The following is a 16,745-nucleotide window of genomic DNA, read 5'->3' on the forward strand; positions in this document are numbered from 1 at the left end:
CCTGTGACGGGCAGTGTTACTGAGAGGAGCAGGTGAGGGCCCTGTGATGGGCAGTGTTACTGAGAGGAGCGGGTAAGGTCCCTGTGATGGGCAGTGTTACTGAGAGGAACGGGTGAGGGCCCTGTGATGGGCAGTGTGACCGAGAGGAGCAGGTGAGCGCCCTGTGACGGGCAGGGTTACTGAGAGGAGCAGGTGAGGGGCCTGTGATGGGCAGTGTTACTGAGAGGAGCAGGTGAGCGCCCTGTGACGGGCAGTGTTACTGAGAGGAGCAGGTGAGGGCCCCGTGATGGGCAGTGTTACTGAGAGGAGCAGGTGAGCGCCCTGTGACGGGCAGTGTTACTGAGAAGAGCGGGTAAGGTCCCTGTGATGGGCAGTGTTACTGAGAGGAATGGGTGAGGGCCCTGTGACTGGCAGTGTTACTGAGAGGAGCGGGTGAGGGCACTGTGATGGGCAGTGTAATTGAGAGGAGCGGATGAGGGCACTGTGACAGTCAGTCAGTGTGACCGAGAGGAGGGCATGAGGGCCCTGTCCAGTCAGTCAATGTTACTGAAAGGAGCGGGTGAGGGCCCTGTGACAGGCAGTGTTACTGAGAGGAGGGGGTGAGAGCCCTGTGACAGTCAGTCTGTGTTACCGAGAGGAGCGGGTGAGGGCTCTGTGACAGGCAGTGTTACTGAAAGTAGGGAGTGAGGGCCCTGTCCAGTCAGTCACTGTTCCTGAGAGGAGCGGGTGAGAGCCCTGTGACAGTCAGTCAGTGTTACCAAGAGGAGCGGGTGAGGTCCCTGTGACAGGCAGTGTTACTGAGAGGAGGGGGTGAGAGCCCTGTGACAGTCAGTCAGTGTTACCGAGAGGAGTGGGTGAGGTCCCTGTGACAGGCAGTGTGACTGAAAGTAGGGAGTGAGTGCCCTGTCCAGTCAGTCACTGTTACTGAGAGGAGCGGGTGAGAGCACTGTGACAGTCAGTCAGTGTTACCGAGAGGAGCGGGTGAGGGCCCTGTGACAGGCAGTGTTACTGAGAGGAGAGGGTAAGAGCCCTGTGACAGTCAGTCAGTGTTACCGAGAGGAGCGGGTGAAGGCCCTGTGACAGGCAGTGTGACTGAAAGTAGGGAGTGAGGGCCCTGTCCAGTCAGTCACTGTTACTGAGAGGAGCGGGTGAGAGCCCTGTGACAGTCAGTCAGTGTTACCAAGAGGAGCGGGTGAGGTCCTTGTGACAGGCAGTGTTACTGAAAGTAGGGAGTGAGGGCCCTGTCCAGTCAGTCACTGTTACTGAGAGGAGCGGGTGAGAGCCCTGTGACAGGCAGTGTTACTGAGAGGAGGGGGTAAGAGCCCTGTGACAGTCAGTCAGTGTTACCGAGAGGAGTGGGTGAGGTCCCTGTGACAGGCAGTGTTACTGAGAGGAGCGGGTGAGAGCCCTGTGACAGTCAGTCAGTGTTACCGAGAGGAGCGGGTGAGGGCCCTGTGACAGGCAGTGTTACTGAAAGTAGGGAGTGAAGGCCCTGTGACAGGCAGTCAATGTTACTGAGAGGCGCGGGTGAGGGCCCTGTGACAGTCAGTCAATGCAACAGAGGAGCGGGTGAGGGCCCTGTGACAGGCAGTGTTACTGAGAGGAGGGGGTGAGAGCCCTGTGACAGTCAGTCACTGTTACTGAGAGGAGCGGGTGAGAGCCCTGTGACAGTCAGTCACTGTTACTGAGAGGAGCGGGTGAGAGCCCTGTGACAGGCAGTGTTACTGAAAGAAGCGGGTGAGGGCCCTGTGACAGTCAGTCAATGCAACAGAGGAGCGGGTGAGGGCCCTGTGACAGGCAGTGCTACTGAGAGGAGAGGGTGAGGGCCCTGTGACACAGTCAGTCAGTGTTACCGAGAGGAGCGGGTGAGGGCCCTGTGACAGGCAGTGTTACTGAGAGGAGTGGGTGAGGGCCCTGTGACACAGTCAGTCAGTGTTACCGAGAGGAGCGGGTGAGGGCCCTGTGACACAGTCAGTCAGTTTTACTGAGTCGAGCCGGTGATGGCCCAGTGACGGTCAGAGAATGTTATTGAGAGGAGCGGGTGAGATAAGGCTCTCACTGAAAAGCATGCATACGAGCAGAGACCTGAGTGGGAACACTGGTTTGTGTTCCCTCCAATTGAGCAGGCGGATGAATAAATTAAAAGCAAAGATCAGTGTTCTGTTCAGTTAAGGTATGCCTGGAATTAAGCTCTGACCCATGATTGGTGCATCCTACACTACATGTCAAATGCTGAGTGCTCCTGCTGGTCTGCATGACCATGTGTACAGCAGGTGCCTCTTATTGGAGCAACTGGAGCCCAGGGTCTTGAGCAACAAGTGGGAGCATTTCAAAGCATTGGTGAGTCTGACAGGTTTGTTGATAAAAACCGAAAGAACTGCATATGCTGTAAATGACGAACAAAAACAACGTTGCTGGAAAAGCTCAGCAGGCGTGGCAGCATATGTTGGAGGAGAAAACAGAGTTTAGGTTTCCAGTCCGGTGACCCTTCCCCAGAACTGATGGTGGCTGGGAAAACATCGGTTTCTATGCAGAAAATAGGGAGGAGGGTAGTGTAGGGAGTAAACAATAGGATAGAGCCCAAAGAGAGAGAAAGACAGGTGGACAGATAAAGGAGTTGCAAACAATCAGGCTGGGAGGGTGAACAGTTGTGAATGGGGACTGTTCGTCACTAACAACAGGGAATGTGTCGTGGCAGGCTGCGTGGTAACAAAGCCTGGTGTGTGGGGTAGCGGGGGCTGGGATATGGGAGAGTTTAGGCCCTAAAATTACAGACCTCAATATTGAGTCTGGAGGGCTGTCAGGTCCTCAAGTGGAAAATGAGGTGCTGTTCTTTCTGCTTGCGCTGGGCTTCAGTGGAACACTGTAGCAAGCCGGAGACAGAGGTGTTGGCCAGGTTTGTTGACAGTATATGTTTCAGGGTGTTGTTTTGTGATTGAATGCAAGTTTTATCAGGAGAAACTGATAGGCTAAGTGCGTTTTCCATGCAGCAGAGGAGGCTGATCGACGTATACAAAATTATGAGAGGAATAGATTGATTGTGAGAACCAGTAAATGAGTTTAAGTCAGAGGGCATAGATTTCAGGTGAACTGTCAGCTATTTAGAGGGGATCTGAGGCAAGTGTTTTCACCAAAAGTGATACAAACATGTAATATGCTGCCTGGCAAGGTGGAGAAGGCAGGTACGCTTGCAATATTAAAGAAGCAACAGATGAGCATTTAAAGGGCCGGCGTATGGTCGGTAATGACTCAGTGCAGGTAAATGGGATTAGTAGTTTGATGTTTGTTAGTTGGCATTGATGTTGATTAAGTGAGCGTGTTTCTGTACTGCATGACTTTATGAAGCAGGAAAGGAGATATCAGAGGTCCTGGCAAAGATTTTCAAGTCATTTCTGGCCACAGCTAAGGTGCCAGAGGACCGCTAATACTCTCAGCAGAGAGATCTCGGTGTCCATGTACACAGGTCCTTGAAAGTTGCCACTCAGGTTGACAGGGCTGTTCAGAAGGCATACAGTGTTTTAGCTTTTATTAGTAGAGGAATCGAGTTCCGGAACCAAGAGGTTATGGTGAAGCTGTACAAAACTCTGGTGCGGCCGCACTTGGAGTACTGTATACAGTTTTGGTCACCGCATTATAAGAAGAATGTGGAAGCTTTGGAAAGGGCGCAGAGGAGATTTACTAGGATGTTGCCTGGTATGGAGGGAAGGTCTTATGAGGAAAGGCTGAGGGAATTGAGGCTGCTTTCATTCGAGAGAAGAAGGTTGAGAGGTGACTTAATTGAAACATATAGGATAATCAGAGGGTTAGATAGGGTGGACAGGGAGAGCCTTTTTCCTAGGATGGTGACGGCGAGCACGAGCGGGCATAGCTTTAAATTGAGGGGTGAAAGATATAGGACAGTTGTCAGAGGTAGTTTCTTCACTCAGAGAGTAGTAAGGGTATGGAACGCATTGCCTGCAGCGGTAGTACATTCGCCAACTTCAAGTACATTTAAGTCGTCATTGGGCAAGCATATGAACATACATGGAATAGAGTAGGTTAGATGGGCTTCAGATTGGTACGACAGGTCGGCACAACATCGAGGGCCGAAGGGCCTGTTCTGTGCGGTAATGTTCGATGTTCTATAGATGTGTTGTCTTTGGGCTTTGTATTTTGACAAAAGGTTAAGTCATAACATGAGAGCCCACGGTGTTGGAGGTAGCATATTAGCATGGATACAGATTGGTTCATAGGCAAGAAACAGCAATTGGAGATAAAGGGTTCTTTTTCAGTTTGGTGACCCATGACCAGTGGGGTTCTACAGGAATCGGCGGTGGGACTACAACTGTTTACAACATATATTAGTCATTTGAAGGAAGGAGGGTGGATCCTGACAAGTAGTTCAGAGGGGATAGATTTTGAGATGAATTCTAAGTTAAAATGTTTGAGTCAGCGAGTGAGTGATTAAGTCTGGAAGGGTGAGGAACCAAATGGCATGTAAGACAGAAGTGAGTTTGATATGGTTAAATAGAATGTATTTCATTAATGTGGGCAGTGTATAGAATAAGACGGATGAGCTGAGTGTACAGACAGGCATGTGGGAGTATTATATCATAGCTAAAACTGAGGCGTGGTTGAAAGATGGGCATGATTGGCAGCTCATCACTTGTCGTTTTCGGGTATTCAGACCAGATAGAGAGCAGAACAGACAGAAGAGTGGGCCATGTAAAGAAGGTGGGTCACAATATTGAACAAGGAATCAATGAAGAAGGATTATAACTTGGAAGGATCACAAAGCAAAGTTATATGGAAGGAGGCAACAAACATAAAAAGGGCAAGCTTACTGTTGTGTGCTCCTGAACAGTCTGAGAGATACAGGATTGAAATATAATTAAATTTCAGACAAGGGTAAGAATAATAAGGCCGTAATAGGGGACTTTAACTACCCAACCACTCACTGGAATAGTTTAAGTTTGCAAGGTAGGAAGGGAGCAAAATACTTGAGTTGCATTGCATTCGGGGGCGGGGGAGGGGGGAGGGGAGGCGGGGTGTGCACAGTTCTGGACCTAATATTTGGTTGTGAATCCAGGCAGGTCGAAGGCATATCAGTAGGAGGTTTGTCCAAAGCCAAACTCTGTCGTCACGCGGGTGCCAGCAGTCACTTCCCCGAGAGCAGACCCTGCGATGTTGACAATTGCTGGCCAAGATAGAGGCGAGAGAAGCAGTTGCAACAGCTGGCAAATATCCACTCTGACTTTCATGTCAGTAATTGTCACTGTCTAATTCCTCACTTCAAGGTGAGGTGAGATACTCATGAGACCTAAATACTCGCACAAAGGCCTTTTGTTGCACACTAGTGAAACTCATCTCTCACCGTTGAAACCTTTGATGGAAAACTGGATTTTTTTTCTCAAAGCCAAGTATTTCTTTCTAATCTTGTCATAGTTTTTCCAACTGATCCAGCACTGCCCACATCATCCAGAAAGGCTGGGAATATTTAGCCCACTGTTAGCTTCACTGATATTTTTACAGTAAATCCAGGCCATCATGGACTACCAGAACACATGACCAAAAAGTCCCAGCTATATCTCTCTGTTTGTGATGTTTATTAAGGGCTAAACAGGGAAACTGTCTTTGAAGGACTGGACAAAAAAATGTTGGATTCAACAAGTTAACAACATTACTGTTTTGCCTTCATGTAATATACTTGCAGTGCAATCAAATATTTCAGACAGAATCAATTAAAGATCTACTAAGGCAACCTGAACAGGCCTATCCAGTTGTTGATTCAATCAGATTTGGGACCTTTGGCCTTTGACAAACCAAACAATGACCATTATAGAATGGGTTGGTAATTCTTTATTATCTACAAGATTTAGGGACAACAAATTGTCATAGTGGCATAAACTCTATAAATGGAAAGTAGAGTTTTCATTTCTGTCGAGTTTAACAAGGTTTAAGATTGATAGCTTAATCTGTATTAGGCTGACTCTTGAATAACATTACCAAAGAAAGTTTCAACATATTTGCCCCCAAAAAAGTCAGATATTTTGTATATATAAATCCAGGAAATAGTGGAGATGTACAGCAGATTAATCAGCAAGAAAAAATATGTTGATCCTTCATTTTTTTATTCATTTGTGGGATGTGGGCGTCACTGGCTGGCCAGCATTTCTTGCCTATCCCTAGTTTCCCTTGAGAAGGGGGTGGTGAGCTATCTTCTTAAACCATTGCATTCCTCCTGCTATGGGTTGACCCACAATGCTATTTGGGAGGGAATCCCAGGTTTTTGGCCCAGCAACAGTGAAGGAACAGCCCTTTCATTAAGTTATCATCTCTTGCGTTTTCAGCATATAGAATACTGCCAAAAACAGACACAATTTGCCACAGCTTTCCACTTTGTACTCATCAGGACAAATGCAAGAATGCTAAGTTTCAAAGGATCATAATTTATAGCACAGAAGAAAAGGGCTGATCGATTGACAAGTTGACTCTAACTAGTCCAAGTGTTACCGCGCTATTGGGTAATTTTAAAAAAGTGCAGAAATTGGACAAATCACTTGGTTCAGGAGAAAGCACCTGTGAATGTAACTAGGTCGCATCTAGCTCGAACGCATAAGATACATTACAAGATTAACCAATTAAATTGTTTTTTAGTGCAGCTACTGACACACACTTCGGATTCTTTGGTAAGCAATGCCCCAATCACAGAATCACATCTAATGCCATGTGAAACAAAATGTCTGCTAACAAGTAGCTGATCAAATTAAACATGTTCTTTCAGCCATTCACAATAGGCTTGTGCTCACGCTCAATCAGCCTACGCTTGCAAGACCCAAAGGCGGCCAGAGTCAGGACAGCAATCCGAACATTGATAGCCATGTAAAACTCTATGCCGTCAGGTTACGCTCAGAGAAGAAAATAAAACAGAATGTGTGGAAAAGTGGTCACACAAGAATGGAAGCAAGAAAATCCCTACAACACTCTGAAAGGCACAGGCAGGAACCACCATGGGTGGCACTATAAAATCAAGTCAACACAAAGAGGAGACATGAGAGTCATTTGGCAGAAAATATAGAAAACAACAAGCTTTCTCCAAATATCTATCAAGAAGGGCAAACAAGACACCACCATAATTAGGAGTAAGGTGAAAAAGTGGCAGCATTATTACTTTCAGACTTCTGCATACATGCAACAAACCAAAAGAATTTGAAATAACAAGGCAGAGGTTTTGGCGAAATGGCATCAGACCCAGTTCTAGATATTGGTAGTCCTCACACTGACCGGATGAAAAGACAATATAGACATTTTCTAATCAACCTGTTACACACCTCTGGAGCAGGTGAAACTTAAACTTGTTGGTCTAAAGACAGGGACACTATCACTGCACCACAAGGGTCCTGTGAAGACACAATGTAACAAACACACACAAGTAATACCTAGGTGCTACATAATTTGTCGCAAAATGTTAAGAAACAATTAGAAAGATCAGGGAACACTGGCCTCTATTACAAGGGGAACTGAAAAAAGGTGGGAATTCTAGCTGCCCCAATATACAGCAGGGTATAGTTTTGACCTCCTTCCTTCAGGATATGTTTATATTGGAAGCAGTTCAAAAGAACATTCTTTATGTTGATTCTTAGGGTGAGGACTTGACTACGTGGAAAGCCTGAGCAAGTTAGGCCTTAACTCATTGGCGATTAGAAGAATAAGAACTGGTCTTTTTGAAACCCAAGATTCTGAGAGGTCTTAACGGGGTAGATGCCGAAAGGATTCCAGGACTAGGCATACTGTTTAAAACTAAGGGGTCTCCTATGTAAAATAGGATGAAAAGAAAATGTTCTCAGTCATCAGTTTGGAATTCTCTGGCCCAGCTCGCAGTGGAGGCCAGGTTCCTGACTAATTCCAGGTTGCCTAACAGATTTTAGAGTTCTGGAGTTGAGGGCTACGGAAGGCAGGCAGGAAAGTGGAGTTAAGGCCCAATCAGATCAGCCATAACACTGAAAAATTCAGCAGGGTCAAGGGATAAATGGCTTACTCCTATTTCTAAGATCGATTTGGGCTTTGACTGAAGTGCCATTAAAAATCACCGATTCAATATTTGCAGTGGTGACTAGAGAAAATGTTTAAGTAAAAATGTGACTTTATATTTAAGATATTGAAGTTGCACATGGATTTGCAAGGCTATATCAAGGTTCTTAAATCTTGAGAGGAAGCAATTCACTTTGTCACTTTGGTTCCCTGCAAGCATTATCCACAATTCGCCCCACTCCATTTTCCCTTCTCACAACTCTACACTTTTTTCAGCTTTGTGTGAATAAATTCCTTAATGGAACTTGCTACAGACTGTGCTTCTAATAGTCTAACCCTGCCACCGACAGAGACTTTCGAGTCGGTGTATGAGAACTGTTGAGTATGTGTGTCTTTATTTCTGTGCAGCCATTTAAATTATAACATTTATTCTACCTTGTTTCTGTGTCAGTTCTCACGACACATGCTGAATTTCGTCTGCCACACTAGATTTTGCATCTGGTATAAAGTATTTCATTCCTCATTCCATCTTACAGGAAAGATGTGAATTAATGGATGGATCCCAAAGCAAGAAATCAAGGTTGATTCTTACAATGAGTTTCAGAGACAGTAGGAACTGCAGATGCTGGAGAATCTGAGATGACAAGGTGTACAGCTGGATGAACACAGCAGGACAAGCAGCATCAGAGGAGCAGAAAAGCTCATGTTTCAGGCCGAAACCAATCAGAAGAATGGTCTAGGCCCAAAACATCAGCCCTCCTGCTCCTCTGATGCTGCTTGGTCTGCTGTGTTCATCACCTCTACACCTTGTTATCTCTCTTTTTTCTAAGAAGTGCTGATTTGTCGGAGCAATTTCTGGTTGTGAGGCTTTAATGTCTCTGAAAAAGATTCATGAGGGACCCTTAATGGAAAATAAATATCAGAGATTTATTGGGTTGGGCAAATTCCCTCAAGAATAATGCCAACTGCATGGACACGATTCCCATTCCAACTGAGGTAGATCTGGAATCTGCCTCCTCAGTCTGTCCCTAAAAGTGAAAGGGAATAGCAAACCACTGCTGGTTAAAAATAAGATTGTCAAGAAAATTGCTCAGGATCAAGCATCTGCAGATAATGATCTTCAAACTTGCCTTAAAGCAATCCACACATCAATGACTGGAAGAACGAAATGAAAGAAAACAGATAGAGGAGGCTCTTGGTTCCAGAATCAAACAGAAACTGATGAAAGGCTTGGAAGGAATGGCTAGCTAAAGCAACGGTCTGCTACTATCAAAAACACTGCACTTTTAAGAAGCTACTAAGCCAGAATTAGGTTATTTTTAAACACACAATTAGTCTTCAACCCTTATTTCCCAAATATTGAGTGGGCAGTGCCGTGGATAAGTGGTTAGTTGTGCTGCCTCACAGCGCCAGGGACCTGGGTTCGATTCCCCACTTCGGCAGCCGTCTGTGTGGAGTTCGCACGTTCTCCCCATGTCTGCGTGGGTTTCCTCTGAGTGCTGCGGTTTCGTCCCACAGTCCTAAGGCACGCAGGTAAGGTGGATTAGCTGTGCGATGTGCAGGATGACAGGCATAATGTAGGGGGATAAATCTGGATAGGCTGCTCTTTGGAGGTTCGGCGTGGACTCGATGGAGCAAATGGTCTGCTTCCACACTAAGGATTCTATGACTGCTGCATGAACTGAGCTCTACCTTGAACGTAATATTCAGTCATACATTTGATCTACTGCTTTGCTCTGTGCCATGGTTCGCACACTGTGAAAACTGTATGAAATGCAATGCAAATGCAACACAAATGCTTTTCACAGTGTGTTAAACTCCAGAGACATTAAATTCAAATAAACAAAATCTCTCTCTCGCTCAACAGGCATCTACATGAAGGAAACAACCCCTGCACAAGAACTCAGGCTTTAATCAGCTAATAACCATGATATGTAACACCTTACTCCTCCCCCATGTTTATGCATCAATTTGTTAATTCCATAAAAACAACATGCTTGGTTCTTGCAGACAGATACAACCCCACTTCACAGTCATTCTGCCTTTGGGTACAAATTTCACTCAAAAATTAATTCAGCATCTTTTTCGTTTATCCTGAAACTGCAATAAAAGCCAAAAACATCCTCTTTGACAATTCCCCTTTTTAACATGATAACAAGACCTTATTCTACTAATTCAAAAATTGTTGCCATAGAGAGGCCAAGGGCAGGAGGTCAGGAAATGAAATGTCAGTTCAATCAATCCAGGTACCTGACAGCAAATGGATGCTCGTATAAGCATCATCCACTCTCTGGTCCAACTTTACAATGCTGTGAATAAGGCACTCTTGTTAATCCATACTATATGGATTTCTTTCACTAAATTAGCAGTGGAAATTAGGCCACAGTAAAAGGTCAGCAAAACTAATTACAAACTCTCAGGCATATGAATAATTCATGCAGTCGATGGTCAAATGCTACTAAGTTCCAGAAAATTGAGAAAACTCCCATAAATTGTGGCCCCAATTGTTTGGCTGGAAACCATGGCCAGAACAGGTTTCTTGCATTTCTCCACAGTAAATACTACTTCAAAACAATTAGAACAATGATAAATGGAACACACATGTATTCGATCAATGTATTTAAAACTGGTGAATAACTATCCTCCTCAATTAAAAGCTGGATAGGTTTATGGGGTTTAAAGCAGAGTCTATTTAAGAATGACCACTGTATTTACTTTCAGCTGTTCGAATATATAAGAGAATCATTACATGTTTAATTTCTCAATTTAAACAAAGACATGGCACTCCACAGCAGGATATGCTCTCTGTAAATTGTGACAGGCATCTCTGGTAATTAACTAAAACACAAATCAACTATTCCACTGACTTTTCCCAACATTTGAACACACTTTGTAGTTCTCTATAAACTTAACATAAATGTACTTTGACTTTTACTGCTGTTGTATGTTCATAAAATTCCATTATGCGTGGCACTAACACAGTTTTCAACCTGCTTAGAAACGGATCAACAACACATTGAAGTATGTAAGAGAATGTGTGCTGTGGTATTAACCACTGCATCAACAGAAATTAAACGCAAAGTGAATAACATGGAATGAAGAACTAAATATTAGGCCATTAGATAAAATCATGTTTTTCTTACTATACCTGTTCAATTTTTCTTAGCAACTCCTGCAAGCTGAAGTTCAGGCCATTCATCATTATGTCTCACCTTGACACAGCCGACATCTTTCTGCAATAGGTTGTCCCATTACTGCTGTTGTGCTGCAGTTTTACATCTTCAAGAAGATTACCTCCTGTTTTAACCTGTCCTCATGTTTCTCTTACACACTAAATCCATCAGATTGTGGTTTACATATTAGCAGTTTCACACATCCATCAATTCAAAAGAACTCGTCCAAAGATACCCAGATCCAGGGTGCTCAGTAGTCTTTTGCGGCTTTCAGCCATCTTCCATTGTGCTTTCTTCGTCCCAGGCAGTTCTCACCCTAAAGTTCAGTCAAAGACTTTGCTAGTTCTCGCTTCTTCCAACAGCCCAGCTGTTTTTCCTTTAACGTACCCAATTTTGGGGTCCGTCTGAATCAAACAGTTGGTCTAAACCGCTGGCAATTTGGAAGTCAAAAATAACTGACCGATCGTCACATAAGAAATTTTTAAAAAGGACTTTCTGCGCAAAGGTAAGAAAACCAATCCTCGAAGGGAGTCTATTGTAAACATATAACCAAACAGTGACATCAAATGGGACTTCAGTCCCCAGGGCAAGGAAGACCACAGCAAAATACCAGACCACTCCCAATGATCTGTAAATTAATGTGTTCATGTAAAAGTCCCTCAGATTTATTACCATCTTTGCTACAGGCTGAGAGTTCAGAGATCTGTGCCCATCAGTTCCACTGTGCTTCTCTACCTCATACTACAGATCACTGCACTGCCTAGTTGAGTTGATACAATGTAGCCCTGGAACTATTTTGTTACAAATCAATAAGGCACTTTCATCACAACAGGAGCAGATTCAATGCTGTCAGTTATTTCAATGCCCTCTCATTTTTGAATGGTTTTTTGTTACTTCATTATTATGTGTTACTGCTTTAGTGCATCAGCAGCCAGGTAACCAACAAATTCTCTGATGTATCACTGGCAATTATGGACTTTCGACCAGGTTCATTAATGCTTTGATTTTTCTCTCTCCTTCTACTTTCAGGAATCCCAGTGTTTCTTTGCCTTCCAACTGACCTACCAGTGTTCAAGGATATTGTTTTCCATACAGCAAGATATTATTTTCAGAATTATACCCCCAAAATATAATCTAGCAATTTAACACAAGAAATTCAACTGGCATACGCCAGCGAGAGTTATCACATTCGTAACCCTTATTACAATTGTTTGTAGATTCTCTACATCCTCTCAGCATTGTCTGGCCAATACTTTCCTCCATTTACTGTGTTAACAGCAAAGTCACAAAGTGAAATTATATTCTATTTGTGTCAAATTTCAGAAGTACAATGGATTCAATGGTAAAGAAATACTAACTCAAATACAGCAGCTATAGATAATCAGATTAACCTTCCAACCAAAGCAGAGCAACAACCAAACGACAGACTGCCAAACTATACACCCAAAACAACAGCAAATTCAAAATAAGAAAAGCCATGATTAAACTGCTCTCATGAGAATGCACTTGATAACTGCACTCGGATACAGGGAAAAATACCAAGCCTGGAGGAAAAGCGCAGCATACCCATAAGGTAAACTCAGGTTGCTGAAGGCATGCTTCACAAGAAATAAATTAAAGAAATTTTGGCTTTGCTGCTGGCAAACACAGCAAATGGCTGGTGAAAACAAATGAGACGTTTCTGAGGGAAGGCTCAACTTCAAAAACATGTGCTCTAAAGAATCAACATGACAAAACAAAATCAGAAAATCAGATGACACCAAAAACAGAACTTGCTGGCAAAGCTCAGCAGGTCTGGCAGCATCTGTGAACAAAAATCAGAGTTCACGTTTTGGGTCGGGTGACCCCTCCTCAGAACACAACCCTCTTGTTTGTCCGTTTCTATGCATAATGCAAAATGTAAAACAGTTGTCTAATTGCAAAGATTTTCATCATGTTTTAGTATTTCAGCCAGAACATACAGCTTATTAGATGATTAAATTGGTCTTTCATGACAAGCCTGCTCATAAAGTTGTGTCTAAACTGCAGTGGGTAATCACTTCGGCAATGCTGGATGTGTCAAAATGCTGCTTGGCCTTCGGTGTCCATCCAGCTCCACACTCTCGGATTCTGCAGCATCTGCAGTTCCCATTATCACTGATACAATTTTGTGACTTACCCATTTTCAAACCAAATATTTCAGAAGATATTCTAGACAATAGAAGAAATCTGTTAAATTACTTTATGTTGAATCTTTCAGGGTAATACTAAGAGTATGTTTTTGCATGTTACAGTTTTCAAATCAGATGCACAGCAACAGGATGCCTCCAAGTATTTCTAAACAAGACAGATGTGATTTTTTGTGGTGGCACAGAAGCAGAACAGTTGTTGCCAGTCTCCAAAAGTCTATTACTTTAGCATATCAGAGTCTCTGGGGTAATCTCACAGCATACTCATGACAAGATCACTCTCAAAGCCACACACAAATCAAATCTAATTCTAGACGGATTCTTCTCTTTACTGCTATTTATTTTAAAGCAAACATTTGTACAGGAAAGAATTTTACAATCAGACTGTTTGAATCAACTGCTTTAGAAAAAGGCCGACAACAAACACACAGCACGCAGTTCTGGGCAAATTATTGAGGGTCTGTCTACCAGTCCTAACTATTTCTTCATGAGGACCATAAATCTTTTTGAATCCTTATATTTCCTTGTCGACCTTGTCAGCATTTCATGATAAAGTACATATAAATGCTTCAAACAAGTCAAAATCCTGGAATTCCCTCCCTAATGTCATCGCGAGAGTAGCTATATCACATGGCATGCAGCGGGTTAAGAAAGCAACTCACCACCACTTTCTCAAGGGCAACTCAAGACAGGCAGTGATGTCCATATCGCAAAAGTGAATAAAAATTGTATATTGAAATAAAGATACACAATAGTAAGTCTCACCTCAGGTGAGGAAACTACTGGAAGCAATTCTGTGGGACAGAATCAATCCACACTTGGAAAGGCAGGGCAGTCACGGTTTTATTGAGGGGAGGCCATGTCTGAATAACTTGATTGCATTTTTTGAAGAAGTAACCAGGTGTGTACAAGAGGGGATTACATTTGACATAATCTACTTGGACTTCAGCAAGGCTTTTGTCAATGTCCCACATGGGAGACTAATAGTGAATAGCCCAAGGGATCTGACGAAATTTGGCTACTCGGATCCAGAATTGGTCGAATGTCAAAGCACAGAGGTTGATGATTGCTTGGTGTTTTGGTGATTGGAATTCTGTGTTCAGCGCAGGGATCAATGTTGGACTTATTGCTGTTTGTGTTATTTATAAACGATTTAGATATCTACATAGCAAGGCGGATCAGTTAGTTTGCAGATGGTGCAAAAATTGGTGGAGTAGTCATTCATGAGGAGGTTAGCTTTAGATTACAGGAGAATATAGATAGGCTAATCAGCAGCAAATGGAATTCAATCTGGATACACGTGAGAGAATGCACTTCAGCAGGACAAATAAGGAATAGGAATATATGATGAAAGGTGGAAGCACTGAGGATCCCAGGGATTTTGATATACATGTACACCAGTCCCTTAAGGTATCAGGTCGGGTAGATAAAGTAATGAAGAAGGCATAAGGGACACTTACCTTTACTAACTAAGGCATTGAGTTTAAGAGTAGGGTGGTTATGCTGGAACTATGCAAAACATTGTTTAGGACACAGCTAGCGTAATGGGCACAGGTCTGGAATCCACGGTGAAGGGTTGGTGGGGATGTCACTGCACTGGAGAAGGTGCAGGGGAGATTTATCAGGATGCTGTCCAAGGTGAAGAGTTTTTGAAATGAAGGAAGAATGAACAGTCTAAAGTTGTTTTCCATACAACAGAACAGATGAAGGGAGAATATGATTGAAATGTATAAAATTATGAGAGGCATAAACAGAAAGAAACTTTTCGCTTTGGTGCAGGGATCAATGACTGGTCACGTAGATTTAAGGTAAGGGGCAAGAGATTCAGAAGGGATGAGAGGAAAAATGTTTTTACCAAGAGGGTGTAGGAATCTGGAACTCACTGCCAGTAAGGGTGGCTGAGGCAGAAACCCTCGTAAGATTTACGAAATAAAAGGGGATACTTGCTATGCCAAGGCATACAAGGCAAATGGTACAAATGCCGTAAAATGGAATTAGAATAGTTAGGTGGCTGTTTTTCACAGGCACAGTGCCAAAGGTTCCTTTCCTGAGCTAGAGGCCTCTATGAGACAATAACCAATTCATAAGCATAATAGGTAGTTCATAATATCAATAACTTTGGTTAAAGATATTGGCTGAGAAATTCAAATTCGATTGCCTAACATGACCATTTCTGGGAAATAGCTCAGAATGACTCCCAAAGTGAGCAGTGAATAAAGAAAAGGATTTAATCTGATTACCATTAGATACTGTTTCAACAAATCTCCTGTGCTGTGTTAAAAACCTGCCTGCCCTGCCCAAAATCCAGAAGCCTGCCTGCCTGGGTCGACCCATTGTCTCAGCCTGTTCCTGCCCCACCGAACTCATCTACACCTATCTGGACTCCATTTTCTCCCCCTTGGTCCAGGAACTCCCCACCTACGTCCGTGACACCACCCACGCCCTCCACCTCCTCCAGAACTTCCAATCCCCTGGCCCCCAACACCTCATTTTCACCATGGACGTCCAGTCCCTACACACCTGTATTCCGCATGCAGATGGCCTCAAAACCCTCCACTTCTTCCTGTCCCGCAGGCCTGACCAGTCCCCCTCCACCGACAGCCTCATCCACCTAGCCAAACTCGTCCCCACCCTCAACAACTTCTCTTTCGATTCCTCCGACTTCGTACAGACAAAGGAGGTGGCCATGGGTACCCGCATGGGCTCAAGCTATGCCTGCCTCTTTGTAGGTGACATGGAACAGTCCCTCGTCCGCACCTACACAGGCCCCAAACCCCACCTCTTCCTCTGTTACATTGATGATTGTATCGGCGCCGCCACTTGCTCCCCAGAGCAGCTCGAACAGTTCATCCACTTCACCAACACCTTCCACCCCAACCTCAAGTTCACCTGGGCCATCTCCAACACATCCCTCACCTTGCTGGACCTCTCAGTCTCCATCTCAGGTAACCAGCTAGAAACTGATGTCCATTTCAAGCCCACCGACTCCCACAGCTCCCTAGAATACACCTCCTCCCACCCACCCTCCTGCAAAAATTCTATCCCCATTCCCAATTCCTCCACCTCTGCCGCATCTGCTCCCAGGATGAGGCATTCCACTCCCGCACACCCCAGATGTGCACGTTCTTCAAGGACCGCAACGTTCCCCCCGCAGTTGTCGAGAACGCCCTTGACCACGTCGCCTGCATTTCCTGCAACACGTCCCTCACACCCCGCCCCCGCCACAAGAGGATCCCCCTCGTTCTCACACACCACCCCACCAACCTCCGGATACAACGCATCATCCTCCGACACTTCCGCCATCTACAATCCGACCCCAGCACCCAAGCCATTTTTCCATCCCCACCCTTGTCTGCCTTCTGGAGAGACCACTCTCTCCATGACTCCCTTGTCC

At 44.3% G+C, this 16,745-nt stretch overlaps 1 protein-coding gene across 4 annotated transcripts in view; it reads right to left on the reverse strand.

Moving 5' to 3' along the window:
* Window positions 1–16,745, reverse strand: part of LOC132208866 (utrophin-like) — a 249,157-nt gene that overhangs the window by 87,538 nt on the left and 144,874 nt on the right. For 2 of the 4 annotated variants that reach the window (XM_059644178.1, XM_059644180.1), the window contains exon 1: window positions 11,223–11,926. The exons of 1 other annotated variant lie outside the window; for it this stretch is intronic. In XM_059644178.1, the coding sequence (XP_059500161.1) occupies window positions 11,223–11,262 (40 nt within the window). In that variant the 5' untranslated portion in view covers window positions 11,263–11,926. Of the gene's footprint in view, window positions 1–11,158; window positions 11,927–16,745 lie in introns of those variants that run through there. One more of the 4 variants, XR_009444974.1, reaches the window with a different exon arrangement.

The sequence above is a fragment of the Stegostoma tigrinum genome, unplaced genomic scaffold (assembly GCF_030684315.1).
Source record: "Stegostoma tigrinum isolate sSteTig4 unplaced genomic scaffold, sSteTig4.hap1 scaffold_55, whole genome shotgun sequence".
NCBI lineage: Eukaryota > Metazoa > Chordata > Chondrichthyes > Orectolobiformes > Stegostomatidae > Stegostoma > Stegostoma tigrinum.